The sequence below is a fragment of the Tachyglossus aculeatus genome, chromosome 4 (assembly GCF_015852505.1).
Source record: "Tachyglossus aculeatus isolate mTacAcu1 chromosome 4, mTacAcu1.pri, whole genome shotgun sequence".
NCBI classification, from domain to species: Eukaryota; Metazoa; Chordata; class Mammalia; order Monotremata; family Tachyglossidae; genus Tachyglossus; species Tachyglossus aculeatus.
The window spans coordinates 56,666,616-56,681,786 of NC_052069.1; the positions used below are offsets into that span (position 1 = coordinate 56,666,616).

The 15,171-nt window shown below is 45.5% G+C and overlaps 1 protein-coding gene across 1 annotated transcript in view; it reads right to left on the reverse strand.

The window, feature by feature from the left end:
• The window catches only part of OLFM3 (olfactomedin 3), a 212,147-nt gene extending 210,303 nt beyond the window's left edge, over nucleotides 1-1,844 (reverse strand). The window contains exon 1 of the mRNA XM_038745253.1: nucleotides 1,421-1,844. Coding sequence (XP_038601181.1) covers nucleotides 1,421-1,489 — 69 coding nt within the window. The 5' untranslated portion in view covers nucleotides 1,490-1,844. The remainder of the gene's footprint in view (nucleotides 1-1,420) is intronic.
• Nucleotides 1,845-15,171: the final 13,327 nt, after the last annotated feature.

The following is a 15,171-nucleotide window of genomic DNA, read 5'->3' on the forward strand; positions in this document are numbered from 1 at the left end:
AATTGCAAGTGAAACACTCTCAAAATTGTAACAAACATGATCTTGTCAGAATGGGACTATGACACTATGTTTGAAGAAAACCTGCATTTCTAACTTTATAATTATTTTTGAGATGTATTAAAAGGAAATTTCTTTTCAACAGCATGGAAATTGTTTTTTGGGCTCACAAAATGGGCCATTAAAACCATTAATATGCCATTCCCAAATACCATGTATAAACTATTAGCGGTGATAGCAGTTACTAATTGAAACTCTACTATTTTAAAAATGAGAAGTTGGTAACAATTGACAACTAGAAGGATGAGGCTACTTCAAAGTTAATACTGCTCATCATGTTTGAGAGCTTAGGAATATTCAATCACCTATTTATTTGGTCACCTTTTTTCCTTGGTTTTATGGCAGAGATCTTAGTTTAGTTAACCATATGGTTTGTATAATAGGAGAATCCGTGTTTAAATACAATTCCAGAGCCCAAGATACTTTTTTTCTCTCATACCCTCTAGAATGATGTAGTCACTAGAAGGATAACTGCTTCACAACTGCTTTCAGGCACTAATACATGTTTCTTCGGCTCTTGCTTTCCTGACATCTCACCCTTCCCTCTGGAAAATAATGATTACCATTTCACAGAATGCTGAGTCGCTCGGGATATCTGACTGTCATCACTGACCCACTACATTCACTTCTGGGGATCTGTCTCCATGCTTCCTGCCTTTTAATAGGGATCATTCCATGTTCAGTTTACTTAGAACTGGCAATTATCCAGAGTTAATGGCTCTAACCCAAGTCCTCATTTCTCTACCCAGCTTTAGTTTGGTAGCTTTCAACTTCCTGCCCCTTTTTAAGCTGATAATCGGAACTTCCCCAGCTCCTCTCAGCTTTCTGCAGCAAAAGGAGAAGAGATAAAGCAAAACGCCAGGAAATCATCCAGTACAAATGGCAGAGCGTAACCTGCCTGCCCCACTTCATTAGGAACATCCCGAATTTGGGGGGAGACCCGAACTGCAGCACGTCTGTGAGAGGAGCATGATTGATGAGGTTCAGCTGGAAAACGGCTCTCTCTTTTCAAACAAAGCACCCACTAATGCATGTTGACAACAGGCATTATTCCCACTGCAAACTCCAGGGCTGCCAGTTGTTCAGACGGAGGAAGGACGCATCGTAAACCAAATCCCCCGGAGAGCTGCATTGCCCACTAGAGACATTCGTGTTAACCCCCTTTCTCTCTCTGCCTCTTATCACACCCTCTCACCACCCCCATCCTGGGTCTACCTTGCGGTGTAATATCTCGGGTAGGTAAATTGACCATCTGCCCAACAGTGGGAGGAAGAAGGGACGGAAGGAAAGCAGCTGTTCTGTCTCCTGTATTTGGGGGGAAAAAAAGAAAAAGAGGTAGCATAAAAAGAGATCAAAGACCTACCTTAGAGGGATCCAATGCAGCCAGCAGGGCCAGCAACAGAAGGTTGAGGAGGTTGGATGTTACCTGCATTCTGACCCTGGTTCCAGGTCTTCTTCACTCTCTTGCATTCAGCCTGTCCGCGCTCACTGCAGGGACCTTCTCTGGTCGGGAGCACTTGCTGCCTTTCCGACAGAGCTGGAATGCGAGGAGGAGAGGGAGCAGGAGGAGCTGGAGTAGGAGCAGCGGGAGCAACCGCCCTGGAGGGCGATCATTCCGCAAGCATCCTTGCCCGGCTGCCGCAGGCGCTGGCCGAGGTGCTGACGGGCCTCCTCCCTCCCAGCCGGCTGGCCGCAAAACTTTGGACCCAAGGAGAAGGGGGGAAAAGCCACGAGTGGCAGAGAGGAGGCAGGGACAGGGAAGGCGAACGACTGATGGAATCGGTGTGGAGACCTGGGCAACGGATGTGACATCACCACCACCGCTCCTGAGGGCCTGGGGAGCTGTTTGGCAGGAAATTTCTTAACCCAACAAGCCTCGACTCTCCACCTTCTTCTTGCAATTTGCCGGCGGCTTCAGCCGCGGGAGAGGGATGGGGAATTATGGCAGAGATTGGGAAGCGAATCGTAGTGGCTGGGACCAGCCACTGCCGTGGATGGAGAACTCGCTTTCCGGATGCTTAAAGTTGCTAGTCGATTATACTACTTTTGGATCGTGGAGAGGTCTAATCGATGGACTGTAAGCCCGCTGTTGGGTGGGGACCGTCTCTATATGTTGCCAGCTTGGACTTCCCAAGCGCTTAGTACAGTGCTCTGCACACAGTAAGCGCTCAATAAATACGATTGAATGAATGATGGACACGTTGTCCATCTCTTGCTCATCCCATCCTCTCGGTGAATACAAACACTTTTTTAAACTCAGACACTCATATAAAATATATATATCGTTACTTATCAAGACCCAACCCACAGACTCGTTAGAAACAAGTTACACAGACGTTTTTATCTTTTGGAAAGAAAGAAAAATGCGTTTCTTTCCTCTCTAGTCCCTAAATACCGAACAGGAGAAACAAAAGTGTAGCTTCAATGTCAGCCTGCACTGTCTATGCCCGGGGAAGGTTTCAATGATGGATGGGCAGTGAGGCAGGAAAGTGATCATTTCCAAGCCTCTGCAAGCTTCTTCTCCCTTGGGCACAAAAGCCAAAGAAGCACAGCCTGATCCCTGGGGCAGAGGAAGGGTGAATGACAAATCAGAGAAGCAGCGTGGCTCAGTGGAAAGAGCCCGGGCTTGGGAGTCAGAGGTCATGGGTTCTAATCCCAGCCTTCCACTTGTCAGCTGTGTGACTCTGGGAAAGTCACTTAACTTCTCTCTGCCTCAGTTACCTCATCTGAAAATGGGGATTAAGACAGTGACCCCCAAGTGGGGCAACCTGATTACCTTGTATCTCCCCCACAGCACTTATTATTATTATTATTAAATCAAAGACCCAGCCACAGCCATAGTTTAGTGCACCAGTCCCTGACCTGGGAGAGGAAAGCCATGTTTAGTGCAGCTGCAGACGGGTGGAGATAACAGAGAACATGGAATATTTCTCAAGCTTCTATTCCAAATATGCCTAGGAGATGTAATTCAGACAACCTTACATAACAATGTAGAAGAGGGTATTTAGTCATCCTACTAATTTTCTTGATTTGAAAATGTTCTTGGGAATAGAAAAAAAATGATCTGGGATAGAGTCCTTAGCATCAAAACAAGAATAAAATGAATCATTCAAGAGATCAGATTAAAACCATGTAACTTGTCCCAAATAATAATTTGCTGTTAGCCTTAAGCATGCATTGCTCTAATTCAGAGTAGTTATTCAGTTATTAGTTATTTTGCAAAAGTGCACACACCACTGTTTACAGTTCTTTTGGTAGCTTTCATTTCTATCTTGATGACTTATATAGTATGGTTTCAACATTGGACTACTGCCCCCAAAAGCATAAATGACTGAAAAAAATATTGAAAGTTTCCTGTAGAAAGGGAGATCATTTACAGAAAACAGATGGTAGGATTTTAAAAGAGAGAGGGATTCACAGACTGCGGTTGGTGTAATGACAACTCAGACAATAATGTTTCAGCTTGGAAACCTCAGATTTTTCCAGAAGAAAGAGGATGATATGCTTTCAAATCCCTTTCTGGAGCAATTAAAGACTTAGCCTTCTTGGCCTCTGTGATTTATTTTGTTTATCAGCCTTCTCTTTCAATCATAAATTGAAGTTCTTTTTAGACAACAACCTGTTGCAATATAGCTTGCTGAGAAGTGTTCTGCACTAGTGATGTATTTTCTCTGACAATCTATGTCTCAAAATTAAGATTACAGCCCTCCACAAACATCCAGAAAATATGCACACATTATCATTCTACCTCCTTTTTGTCTCTCATTCTTTTGTCTCAAGCATAGAAAACCAGTGACTTAAGGGAAATATGATAATAGCAATAACTAGTACTTGTTAAGCACTCGGTGTGTGCCAAACACTTGTACTTTTGGTTGGATAGATACAAGATAAGCAGGTCAGGCAGTCCCTGTCACACATGGTTCTCACAATCTAATGGGGAGGGTAATGGGCATTTTATTTCTATTTTTAAAATGAGGAAACAGAAGCACAGAGATGTGAAGTGACTTGCCTAAGGTCATAGCATAGTGGATATAGTACAGGCCTAGGAGTCAAAAGGTAAGGGGTTCTAATCCTCTCTCTGCCATTAGTCTGCTGTGTGACCTTGGGCAAGTCACCTTACTTTTCTGTGCCTCATCTGTGAAGTGGGGATTGAGACTGTGAACCCCCCCATGGACAAGGACTGTGTCTAACCCAATTTGCCCGTATCCACCTTAGCACTTAGTATAGTGCCTGATATATAGTAGGCACTTAAATACAATTATCATTATTATTATTCATTCATTCAATCGTATTTATTGAGTGCTTACTGTGTGCAGAGCACTGTACTAAGCGCTTGGGAAGTACAACTTGGCAACATATAGAGACGGTCCCTACCCAACAGCGGGCTCGCAGTCTAGAAGGGGGAGACAGAGAACAAAACAAAACATATTAACAACATAAAATAAATAGAATAAATATGTGCAAATAAGAGTAATAAATACAAACATATATACAGGAATGACTTGAACAACCCTGGATCCAGCCCGCTTATTATTATTATTACAAAATCTTCTAACTCCTAGGCTCATGCTCTAATCACTGGGCCATGCTGCTTCCAAACTCCCATATGTTGCTTATTATAACTGATCACTGAATATACTACACAAGTATTTTGCAGGGAGCCAGAATCTAGGTGATTGCAACAGTGAATATTATCTGAAATGACAGGCAGAAGGCTTCACTTCAGGAAGACATTTGTGCTATGTGTTATTTTTTATATACCCAGTGAAGAAATCTGGAAACATAGTTACATAGGTTTACATCACTTTGAATCATGCAGATGTGATTTTCCAATCAGAATGATTCATCTATCTATAAAAAACATTTGACTAGGCCCACATGTTCTGCAAACACATTAAAATCTGGATAATGGGTCTTTACTGAGAACATAAGAAAATGTATAAGGAAAGTATTCTTTTCCATTCTTCCCATGTTCATTTTTAGTGGAATCGCAAAACAATTTGACACACTAATCATCCTATACAAACCCCACCAATATAGCTAAATAATCTAAATAGGAAAGATAATAACCTTAGTATAAAAAGCAGATAATTTACAAAAAAATGTGTGGTAAATGAAAGCAGATGATCTTTGTCTTCTTGCCAAATAAAAATTCAGTCATTTGAGTGAGCCTGTGAAGGTAAGTGATACTTAACTGCCACTAAGTGAGTAAGGAAATAATAGATCCAGGCTCACCATAGATTTCACAATCCTTTCAGAAAATAAGGTTCCTATTGGTACTTATAATAATGATGGCATTTATTAAGCACTTATTTGTGCAAAGCACTGTTCTAAGCACTGGGGAGGGTACAAGGTGATCAGGTTGTCCCACGGGGGGCTCACAGTCTTAATCCCCATTTTACAGATGAGGTAACTGAGGCCCAGAGAAGTTAAGTGACTTGCCCAAAGTCACACAACTGACAGTTGGTGGAGCCGGAATTTGAACCCTTGACCTCTGACTCCAAAGCCCATGCTCTTTCCACTGAGCCACGCTGCTTCTTTAAAACTAATGGCACTTATTAAGCAATTACTATGTGCAAATCACTGTTCTAAGCACTAGGGAGGTTATAAGGTGATCAGGGCGTCCCAAGGGGGACTCACAGTCCTAATCCTAATTTTACAGATGAGGTAACTGAGGCCTAGAGAAGTTAAGTGACTTGCCCAAAGTCACACGGCTGACAATTGGCAGAGCCGGGATTTGAACCCATGCCCTCTGACTCCAAAGCCCAGGCTCTTTCCACTGAGCCATGCTGCTTTATCCTTTTGACCATCATTTTCAGCTTTTCTCTTTCTTTTACTATAACTTCACCATGGCATTTGCAAACTATGCAAAATGATAAATTTGCAATGAACAGTATAGTTATATTAGTAACATTGCTGAACACTCACTTGGTGTGGTGCACTATATTCTTGTTTTGTCTCATGCCATCGAATCATTTCTGACCCACAGTGACACCACAGACACATTTCTCCAAGAACGCCCAGCTCTCCATCTGCAATCGGTCTGGTATTGTATCCATAGAGGTTTCTTGGTAAAAATACAGAAGTGGTTTACCACTGTCATGCTCTCGACTCTCTCCCATGCTGCTTCTGCCCTAGGTGCTTGGGAAGAACAAATTAATAATGTGACGTATTTGCTTCCCACAAGGAGCTTACAGTTGACTGAAGGAGACAAACATAAAAATATTTACAACTACAGTAGCTAAGAAATATATTGAGCACATTTTGTATATTTTAATGAAAACAGTCTTTTATATGCTCCATCGTAGTCTTCAGCATCAGAGATCAGACTACCAGTGTTCTCTTTTAAGCATGCAGCAAATTGTATGAAACAGCCTTCAATCTGAATTTCTCTGCTTGGCGAATTGATTGCAGAGTGGATTTTTCAAGTTGAGTTTCCAGAAAGGTTTTTGGCTTTTCCCATTTTTTGATTAAATGTATTTGCAAAGCCAGAACTTTTTTACAACTTGAAAGAAAAGTATCAAATACTGAGACTGGTCCCCTGCTTATGACCTCTGTATTATTCTATAATGAAGGATCAATCAATCAGTGGTGTTTATTGATTGATGAGAAGTGGAAGATAAGTTGAAGAATGAAACAGAGAGAAATCCTTCAGGTGCTATTTGCCAATCAGAATGACTCATCTTTCTACAAAAACTATTTGACTAGGTTCACATGTTTAGGGAAAATAGGGAGAGTCATATGAAGAAGAGAAACAGACCCTAGAGATGGGGAGATTGCTCTCAAATGTAGGGACAACTTGTTGCTTCCAAGATTTCCCTAAAAGTATTTTCCTCTTCTATAATCTCCAAACCCTATAGCTAGTATCTTCTATGACCCCGCAGAAGCCATTAGGGAAAGCCCTGACTCTGCTGAAGATCATTCAGTAGGTGGCACTGAGGTGAAGAGAAGGGCTAAAATAGGTCTTCTTTGTCATCCAACTGATTTCTGTCAGAAAAAGCTGGACCAATTGTACACTGGCTGGAAAGTCCATGACAAATGATCAGAACTAGCATCTCTAGGCTAATCAAATTTGAAATAGCTTTGGATGGGAATTGTGAATTAAAAATGGAAGCGTCTTTAAACCTTGGGATAAAAAAGACATGTTGCAAACTATGGTTGATATTATAAAGGGGTCAGGGTGGGAATGATGATAATTGATAGAACAAATTATTAACAATAGCCACCACTAATAGCAGTTGAAGCCACAATCCAAAGGAGAATATTTACAAATTCAATCAATGAATCAATCGTATTTATTGAGCATTTACTGAGTGCAGAGCACTGTACTAAGCACTTGGGAGAGTACAATATAACAGACATTCCCTGCCCACAATGATCTTAACAAGAATAATAATAATGATGGTATTTCTTAAGCACTTACTATGTGCAAATCACTGTTCTAAGTGCTGGGAAGGATACAAGGTGATCAGGTGGGGATCACAGTCTTAATCCCCATTTTACAGAGAGGTAACTGAGGCACAGAGAAGTGAAGTGACTTGCCCAAAGTCACACAGTTGACAATTGGTGGAGCCAGGATTAGAACCCATGACCTCTTACAATCTAGAGGGCCAGACTTAATATACATAAGTAAATTATGGGTATGTAAATGAGCATTGTGGGGCTGGGAGTGGCGATGAATAAAGAGAGCAAGTGAGGGAGACCAAGAGAGGAGTGGAAGAAAAGGAAAAGAGAACCTAGTGAAGAGAAGGTCTCTTAGAGGAGATGTGTCTTCAGTAAGTCTGTGAATGGGGGGAGAGTAATTGTCTGTCAGATACAAATCAATCAATCGTATTTATTGAGCGCATTTATTGAGCATATTTATTGAGTGCTTACTGTGTGCAGAGCACTGTACTAAGCGCTTCGGACGTACACGTTGGCAACATATAGAGACAGTCCCTACCCAACAGTGGGCTCACAGTCTAAAAGGATACAAAGAGGGAGGCTGTTCCAGGACAGAGGCAGGGTGTGGGTGAGAGGTCGGTGACAAGATAGAAGAGATCAAGATACAGTGAGTAGCTTGGCATTGGAGGAACAAAGAGTGCAGAGAGCAGCAAGGTGAGGTAGGAGGGGGCAAGTGAACTGAATACTTTAAAGCTGTTGGTAAGGAGTTTCTGTTTGATGCCAAGGTGGTTAGGCATCCACTGGAGGTTCTTGAATGGGGAAACTTGTCCTGAATGTTTCCATAGAAAAATGATCCACACATCAGAGTGAAGTATGGACTAGAGTGGGGAGAGGCAGGAGGCATGGAGACCAGCAAGAAGGCTGATGCAGTAATCAAGGCAGGATAGGATAAGTGATTGGATTAATCTGGTTGCAATTTGGAAGGACAGCAATGGGCAGGTTTTGGCAATGTTATGAAAGTTGAACTGATAGGATTTGGTGATAGATTGAATATTTGTGTTAAGCCATTTCTATCCCCCATAATCATTGTACATGATCCCCCCGCTAGACTGTGAGCTTACTGGGGGCAGGGATTATCACTCTTTATTGTTGTATTGTACTTTCCCAATTGGTTAGTACAGTGCTCTGCACACAGTAAGCGCTTAAGAAATTCAATTGAATGAATGAATGATTATTACATATATGTATATGCATATATATTATTGTATTCCTTTGTAGTCTTTGTCCTTTGTATTAAAAAAAAACACCACTGATGGTGAAATTCACCCATCACTGCATGTGTGTCTGAAAAGGCCAATGCGGGATCTATAGTCCCAGCCATGTTGGAAGCGTTAAAGGTTGTCCCTTATTCATTCATTCAGTTGTATTTATTTAGCACTTTCTGTGTCCCTACCCAACAATGGGAGCTCTAGACTGTGAGCCCACTGCTGGGTAGGCACCATCTCTATATGTTGCCAACTTGTACTTCCCAAGCGCTTAGTACAGTGCTCTGCACACAGTAAGCGCTCAATAAATATGATTGATTGATAGAAGGGGGAGACAGACAACAAAACATGTGGACAGGTATCAAGTCATCAGAACAAATAGAATTAAAGCTAAATGCACATCATTAACAAAATAAATAGAATAGTAAATATGTACAAGTAAAATAAATAGAGTAATAAATCTGTACAAACATATATACAGGTGCTGTGGGGAGGGGAAGGAGGTAGGGCCGGGGGGAGGAGGGAGGAGGAGAAGAAAAAGGGGGCTCAGTCTGGGAAGGCCTCTTGGAGGAGGTGATTTCTCAATAGGGCTTTGAAGGGAGGAAGAGAGCTAGCTTGGCGGATGTGTGGAGGGAGGGCATTCCAGGCCAGGGGGAGGATGTGGGCCAAGGGTTGATGGTGGGACAGGCGAGAACGAGGTATAGTGAGGAGGTTAGCGGCAGAGGAGCGGAAGGCATGGACTGGGCTGTAGAAGGAGAGAAGGGAGGTGAGTCAGGAGGGGGCAGGTGATGGAGAGCCCTGAAGCCAAGAGTGAGGAGTTTTTGCTTGATGTGTAGGTTGACATGCAGCCACTGGGGATTTTTGAGGAGGAGAGTACCATGCCCAGAGTGTTTCTGCACAAAGATGATCCAGGCAGCAGCGTGAAGTATAGACTGAAGTGGGGAGAGACAGGTTTTGTTGTGATGTCATATTTAATATTTGGAGTGTCTGATGCTGTTTTCTCTTTTCCTCCTTATATTTCTTTTCCCACAAACCTTTTGCTGAGACAAGGAGCTACTCCCTTCTTGAAGACAGTGTACCATGCAGTTCTATCCTCAGCAACTGACTCACAGTTTTCAGCTGTGATACAGCATTATCTGAGCCTTTGTTTCCCTGTACAGTGCTCTGCATGCAGGAAGTGCTCAATCATGGATTTATAATAAAGATAATAATAATAGTAATGAATATAATAATGTGCTTAACTAATTGTTAAGCACTGTATTAAGCCACAAGATAATTAGGGCAGAAACAATCCAAGTAACCTCACCTTTGAGAACAGGTAGTGAACTTTCATCCACTTCTTTAAATGGTGATATTCTTAGGAAATTTCAGTTTATATTCTAGACCAATTTGGTGTCGCTCATTTCTTTTCTTCTCTTTTCAAAGCTGCTGTCTATAAATAGCTGTTAGATTACTAATATTAGAGGACTCGGTCTAAAACAATAGTAGTGGAAATTGTATTTCTACAATAAACTGTATGCAATAAACTGTAGTAAACACTGGTAACACCTCTCAGGGTCACACCTAAGAGTTTCCAGTACTCTACCAGTCTCAATTATGGGAGGGAGAGTCAAGCAGAGGCATATTCCATTCCTAGCCTGGCCAGCGGCTAGCGAGTGCAAGACAATCTGCTACAAGTCAAAACTTGCCTGTTCTGGGCAGCAGAGAGTTGAGGGCAGAGACTCAAGGAACGAGGCAATGGTAAGCCATTTCTATATTTTTACCAAAAGAACTCTATGGATACACTAACAGAATGATTGCAGATGGAGATGGGATGTTCTGGGAAAGGTGTCCATGGCATCGTTATGGGTCGAAGATGACTCGGCAGCTTAAGACTAGACAAAAAAAATTGCTAAAGGACATCTGAAGCACAAGACATGTTCCTTTCCCACATGGAGTTCACAAACCTCGTACTCTAACATAGGATTTCTTTAGTTTTATCCTACACACTTTTAATCGATTCTCAAAATTTGATCCTCACCAAAATAGAAGTGTTTTAAGGCCATCAAAGGCAGGCTGGCCCGAACAATTGCCAAACCAAAAGTCCACTTTTTCTGGCCCTATATATTATATTAAATTCTGGGTGTATATTTGATATTTAACAAATATCTGGAAGCATGATGCATTTTTCTCAGACCAGTATTGAGTAGTCTTAACAAACTGTGCCAAGGTGACCCTGGGCATCGACCAACCCGAGGTCAAAATGCCACCTCTGATGCGACTTCTCTGGCCGGAGGGGAGCGGGGCAGAAAGAAAGGTATCCCTCACCCCCATGCTGACCAAATTAGGTATGGGGGATAATAATAATAATAATAATAATAATAACATTTGTTAAGCACTTACTATGTGCAAAGCACTGCTCTAAGCGCTGGGGGGATACAAGGTGATCAAGTTGTCCCACGTGGGACGCACAGTCTTAATCCCCATTTTCATTCATTCATTCAGTCATATTTATTGAGCACTTACCGTATGCAGAGCACTGTACTAAGCGCTTGGGTAGTACAAGTTGGCAACACATAGAGATGGTCCTTATCCAACAGTGGGCTCACAGTCTAGAAGGGGGAGACAGAGAACAAAACAAAATATATTAACAAAATAAAATAGAATATGCACAAATAAAATAGAGTAATAAATATGTACAAACATATATACATGTGCTGTGGGGAGGGGAAGGAGGTAAGATGGAGGGGAGGGGGGAGGGGAGGCAGATGAGGTGACTGAAGCTCAGATAAATTAAGTGACTTGCCCAAGAGCACACAGCAGACATGTGGTGAAGTCGGAATTCGAACCCATGACCCCTGACTCCAAAGCCCGTGCTCTTTCCACTGAGCCACGCTGCTTCTCTTGGGGCAGAGATTGAGCAGGCAGAAGAGGGAAGCGGGAATGGCCCAAGCCACAGGGGATATAATGACCCTAGGCATCAGCCATCCCAAGGTCCAAGGCTACCTCTGAGGCAATTTCTCTGGCCAGAGGGGAGCGGGGAGGAAAGATAGGTGTTCCTCATCTCTGTGCTGGCCAAATAAGGTATGGGGGATGAAAGGGGCGGAGATTGAGCAAGCCGAGGACAGAACGGGAATGGCCCAAGCCACAGGTGATATAAAGATCTGTGGCCTCTGACCTTCTGAGAAGCAGCGTGGCTCAGTGGAAAGAGCCCGGGCTTTGGAGTCAGAGGTCATGGGTTCAAATCCCAGCTCCGCCAATTGTCAGCTGTGTGACTTTGGGCAAGTCACTTCAGTGGGCCTCAGTTACCTCACCTGTAAAATGGGCATTAATCAATCGTATTTATTAAGCACTTACTGTGTGCAGAGCACTGTACTAAGCGCTTGGGAAGTACAATTTGGCAACATACAGAGACGGTCCCTACCCAACAGTGGGCTCACAGTCTAGAATCAAAAGTGTGAGCCCACTATGGGACAACCTGATCACCTTGTAACCTCCCCAGCACTTAGAACAGTGCTTTGCACATAAGGAGCGCTTAATAAATGATATTATTATTATTATTCCGGGCAGAACATCGAGACAGGCAGCAGCAGTCGGAGTAATAGCGGCAGTAGGGGCGGCCCACGTGTCTTTTGCTCTCTGCAACCAGGCCAACACACTGAGGGAAGGGCTGCCGGACGGGTGAGTGTCTCGCTGAACTTCGTCCTTGACTGGGAGTTAGATGCCCCGCTGCGGATGGGGAACAGAAGTGGGTTGCTCCTCTGTGAGCCCACTGTTGGGTAGGGACCGTCTCTATATGTTGCCAACTTGTCCTTCCCAAGCGCTTAGTACAGGGCTCTGCACACAGTAAGCGCTCAATAAATACGATTGATTGATTGATTGAGAGCTAGCCGGGCACGGGCAAAGCTTACAAGTGAATTTTTCCTGGCTGGGCCAACCGGTGCCGGGAGCTGGCCGGCCGGGCGGCCGGCCGGGCCCTGCGCGGGGAACTCAAGCGGACTGTTCCCGCTTAGGGAGAGCACCTGCTCAGAGCCAGCCGCCTCCCGCCCACATCACCTGCGAAATAACGTATGAGTGCTTTCCCTAATATTGCTAATTGATTACATTCCTCCCGAAAGGGAAGTTCAATCCATTGAGCTTAAACAATGACATAATTCAATTCACCTCGTGGAATAAACTTTATATAAAACTCAGGCTTTCCGTCTCCCCTCTCTCTCCCCCCTCCCCTCTCTCTCCCCCCTCCCCTCTCTCTCCCTCTCCCCCTCCCCTCTCTCTCCCTCTCCCCCTCCCCTCTCTCTCCCCCTCCCCCCTCCCCTCTCTCTCCCCCTCCCCCCTCCCCCTCTCTCCCCCTCCCCCTCTCTCCCCCCTCCCCCCTCCCCCTCTCTCCCCCTCCCCCTCTCTCCCCCTCCCCCCTCCCCTCTCTCTCCCTCTCCCCCCTCCCCCCCTCCCCCCTCCCCTTTCTCTCTCCCTCTCCCCCTCCCCCTCTCTCTCCCTCTCCCCCTCCCCCTCTCTCTCCCTCTCCCCCTCCCCTCTCCCTCTCCCTCCCCCCTGCCCCCTCCCCCCCTCCCTGCCCCCTCCCCCTCCCCCTCCCCCTCTCCCCCCTCCCCCCTCTCCCTCCCCCTCCCCCTCTCCCCCCTCCCCCCTCTCCCTCTCCCCCCTCCCCCCCTCTCCCCCTTCCCCCTCTCCCCTTTCCCCCCTCTTCCCCTCCCTCTCCCTCTCCCTCTCTCTCCCTCTCCCCCCTCTCCCCCCTCTCCCTCTCCCCCCTCTCCCCCTTCCCCCTCCCCCCTCCCCCGTCCCCCTCTCCCCCTCCCTCTCCCTCTCCCTCCCTCTCCCCCTTCCCCCTCCCCCTCCCCCTCCCCCTCTCACCCCCTCCCCCCCTCCCTCTCCCCCCTCCCCCCTCCCTCTCCCCCCTCCCTCTCCCCCTCCCTCTCCCTCTTCCCCCTCTCTCTCTCTCTCTCTCTCTCTCTCCCTCTCCCCCCCCGCCTCTCCCCCTCCCCCCCGCCTCTCCCCCCTCTCCTCCTCTCCCCCCTCCCCCCTCCCTCTCCCCCCTCTCCCCCCTCCCCCTCCCTCTCCCCCCTCTCCCCTCCCTCTCCCCCCTCTCCCCTCCCTCTCCCCCCTCTCTCCCTCTTCCCCTCTCTCCCTCCCTCCTTCTCTCTCCCCCCTCCTTCTCTCTCCCCCTCCCTCCCTCTCTCTCTCTCCCTCCCTCTCCCTCCCCCCTCCCCCCTCTCCCCCTCCCCTGCCCCCTCCCCTCCCCCCTCCCTCTCCCCCCTCCCTCTCCCTTCCCCCCCTCTCTCCCTCCCTCTCTCCCTCTTTCCCTCTCCCTCTCCCCCTCCCCCCGGGGGTCCACGGCAGGACAGGTGAGAACGAGGCCCAGTGAGGAGATTAGCGGCAGAGGAGCGGAGGATGCGGGCCGGGCTGTAGAAGGAGAGAAGGGAGGTGTGAGGTAGGAGGGGGCGAAGTGATGGACAGCCTTGAAGCCGAGAGTGAGGAGTTTTTGCCTGATGCATAGGTGGATTGGTAGCATCAGAGTGAAGTATGGAGTTACAGGAGGCAGGGAGGACAGTAAGAAGGCTGATACAGTAATCAAGGCAGGTTAGGATAATTGCTTGGATTAGCATGTTAGCAGTTTGGATGGAGAGGAAAGGGGATTTTAGCGGCACAGAGATGGATTGAATATATGGGTAAAATGAGAGAGATGAGTTGATGACAATACCATGTTTAAGAACTTATGAGACACGGTGGGTAGTGGTGCTATCTACAATGATGGGAAAATCAGAGGGAGAACAGGGTTTAGGAGGGAGGTAAAGGATTCTGTTTTGGACATTATAAGTTTGAGGTTTTGGCAGGACATCCAACTAGAGATATTTTAAAAGCAGGAGGAAATATAAGACTACAGAGAGGGAGAGAGATTGGGGCTGGAGATGTAGATTTGGAAACAATCCACATGGAGGTGGTAGTTGTAACTATGGGAGGAAATGAATTCTCCAAGGGAGTGGGTGTAGATGGAGAATAGAAGGGAACCTAGAACTGAACCTTGAGGAACTCCCGCAGTTATAGGGTGGAAGCCAGAGGAAAAGCCTACAAAAGAGATTGAGAGTTAGTGACCAGAGAGTTCAGAGGAAAACCAAGAGGAGAATTCATAATTCAGTTGCTCTTTGGCTACAACGTCTTCTCTTGTTTGATGGCTATTGCCAAGTAAAGTTGAAGGCAAAAACATCGAGTTATAACATACTCTTTTCTTCTTTGCTACTTCTTGTCTAATGGAAAAATTCAGATTTATTGAAACGGATCCTACTCTTGCTCCTTTCCCTATCAAATGTGTTGCTCTCATTTATTTCCTAGCCAAGCTAGGAATAGCTTTCCATTTCATCTATGTCTTTGCCATTTATATGAATGGATCCTTTCAGGAAATTCGCTGAACATTCAATCTTCAAGAGATTAATCTTTAGTGGAATGTTGTGCAACTGTATCTACAATTCCTGCATTT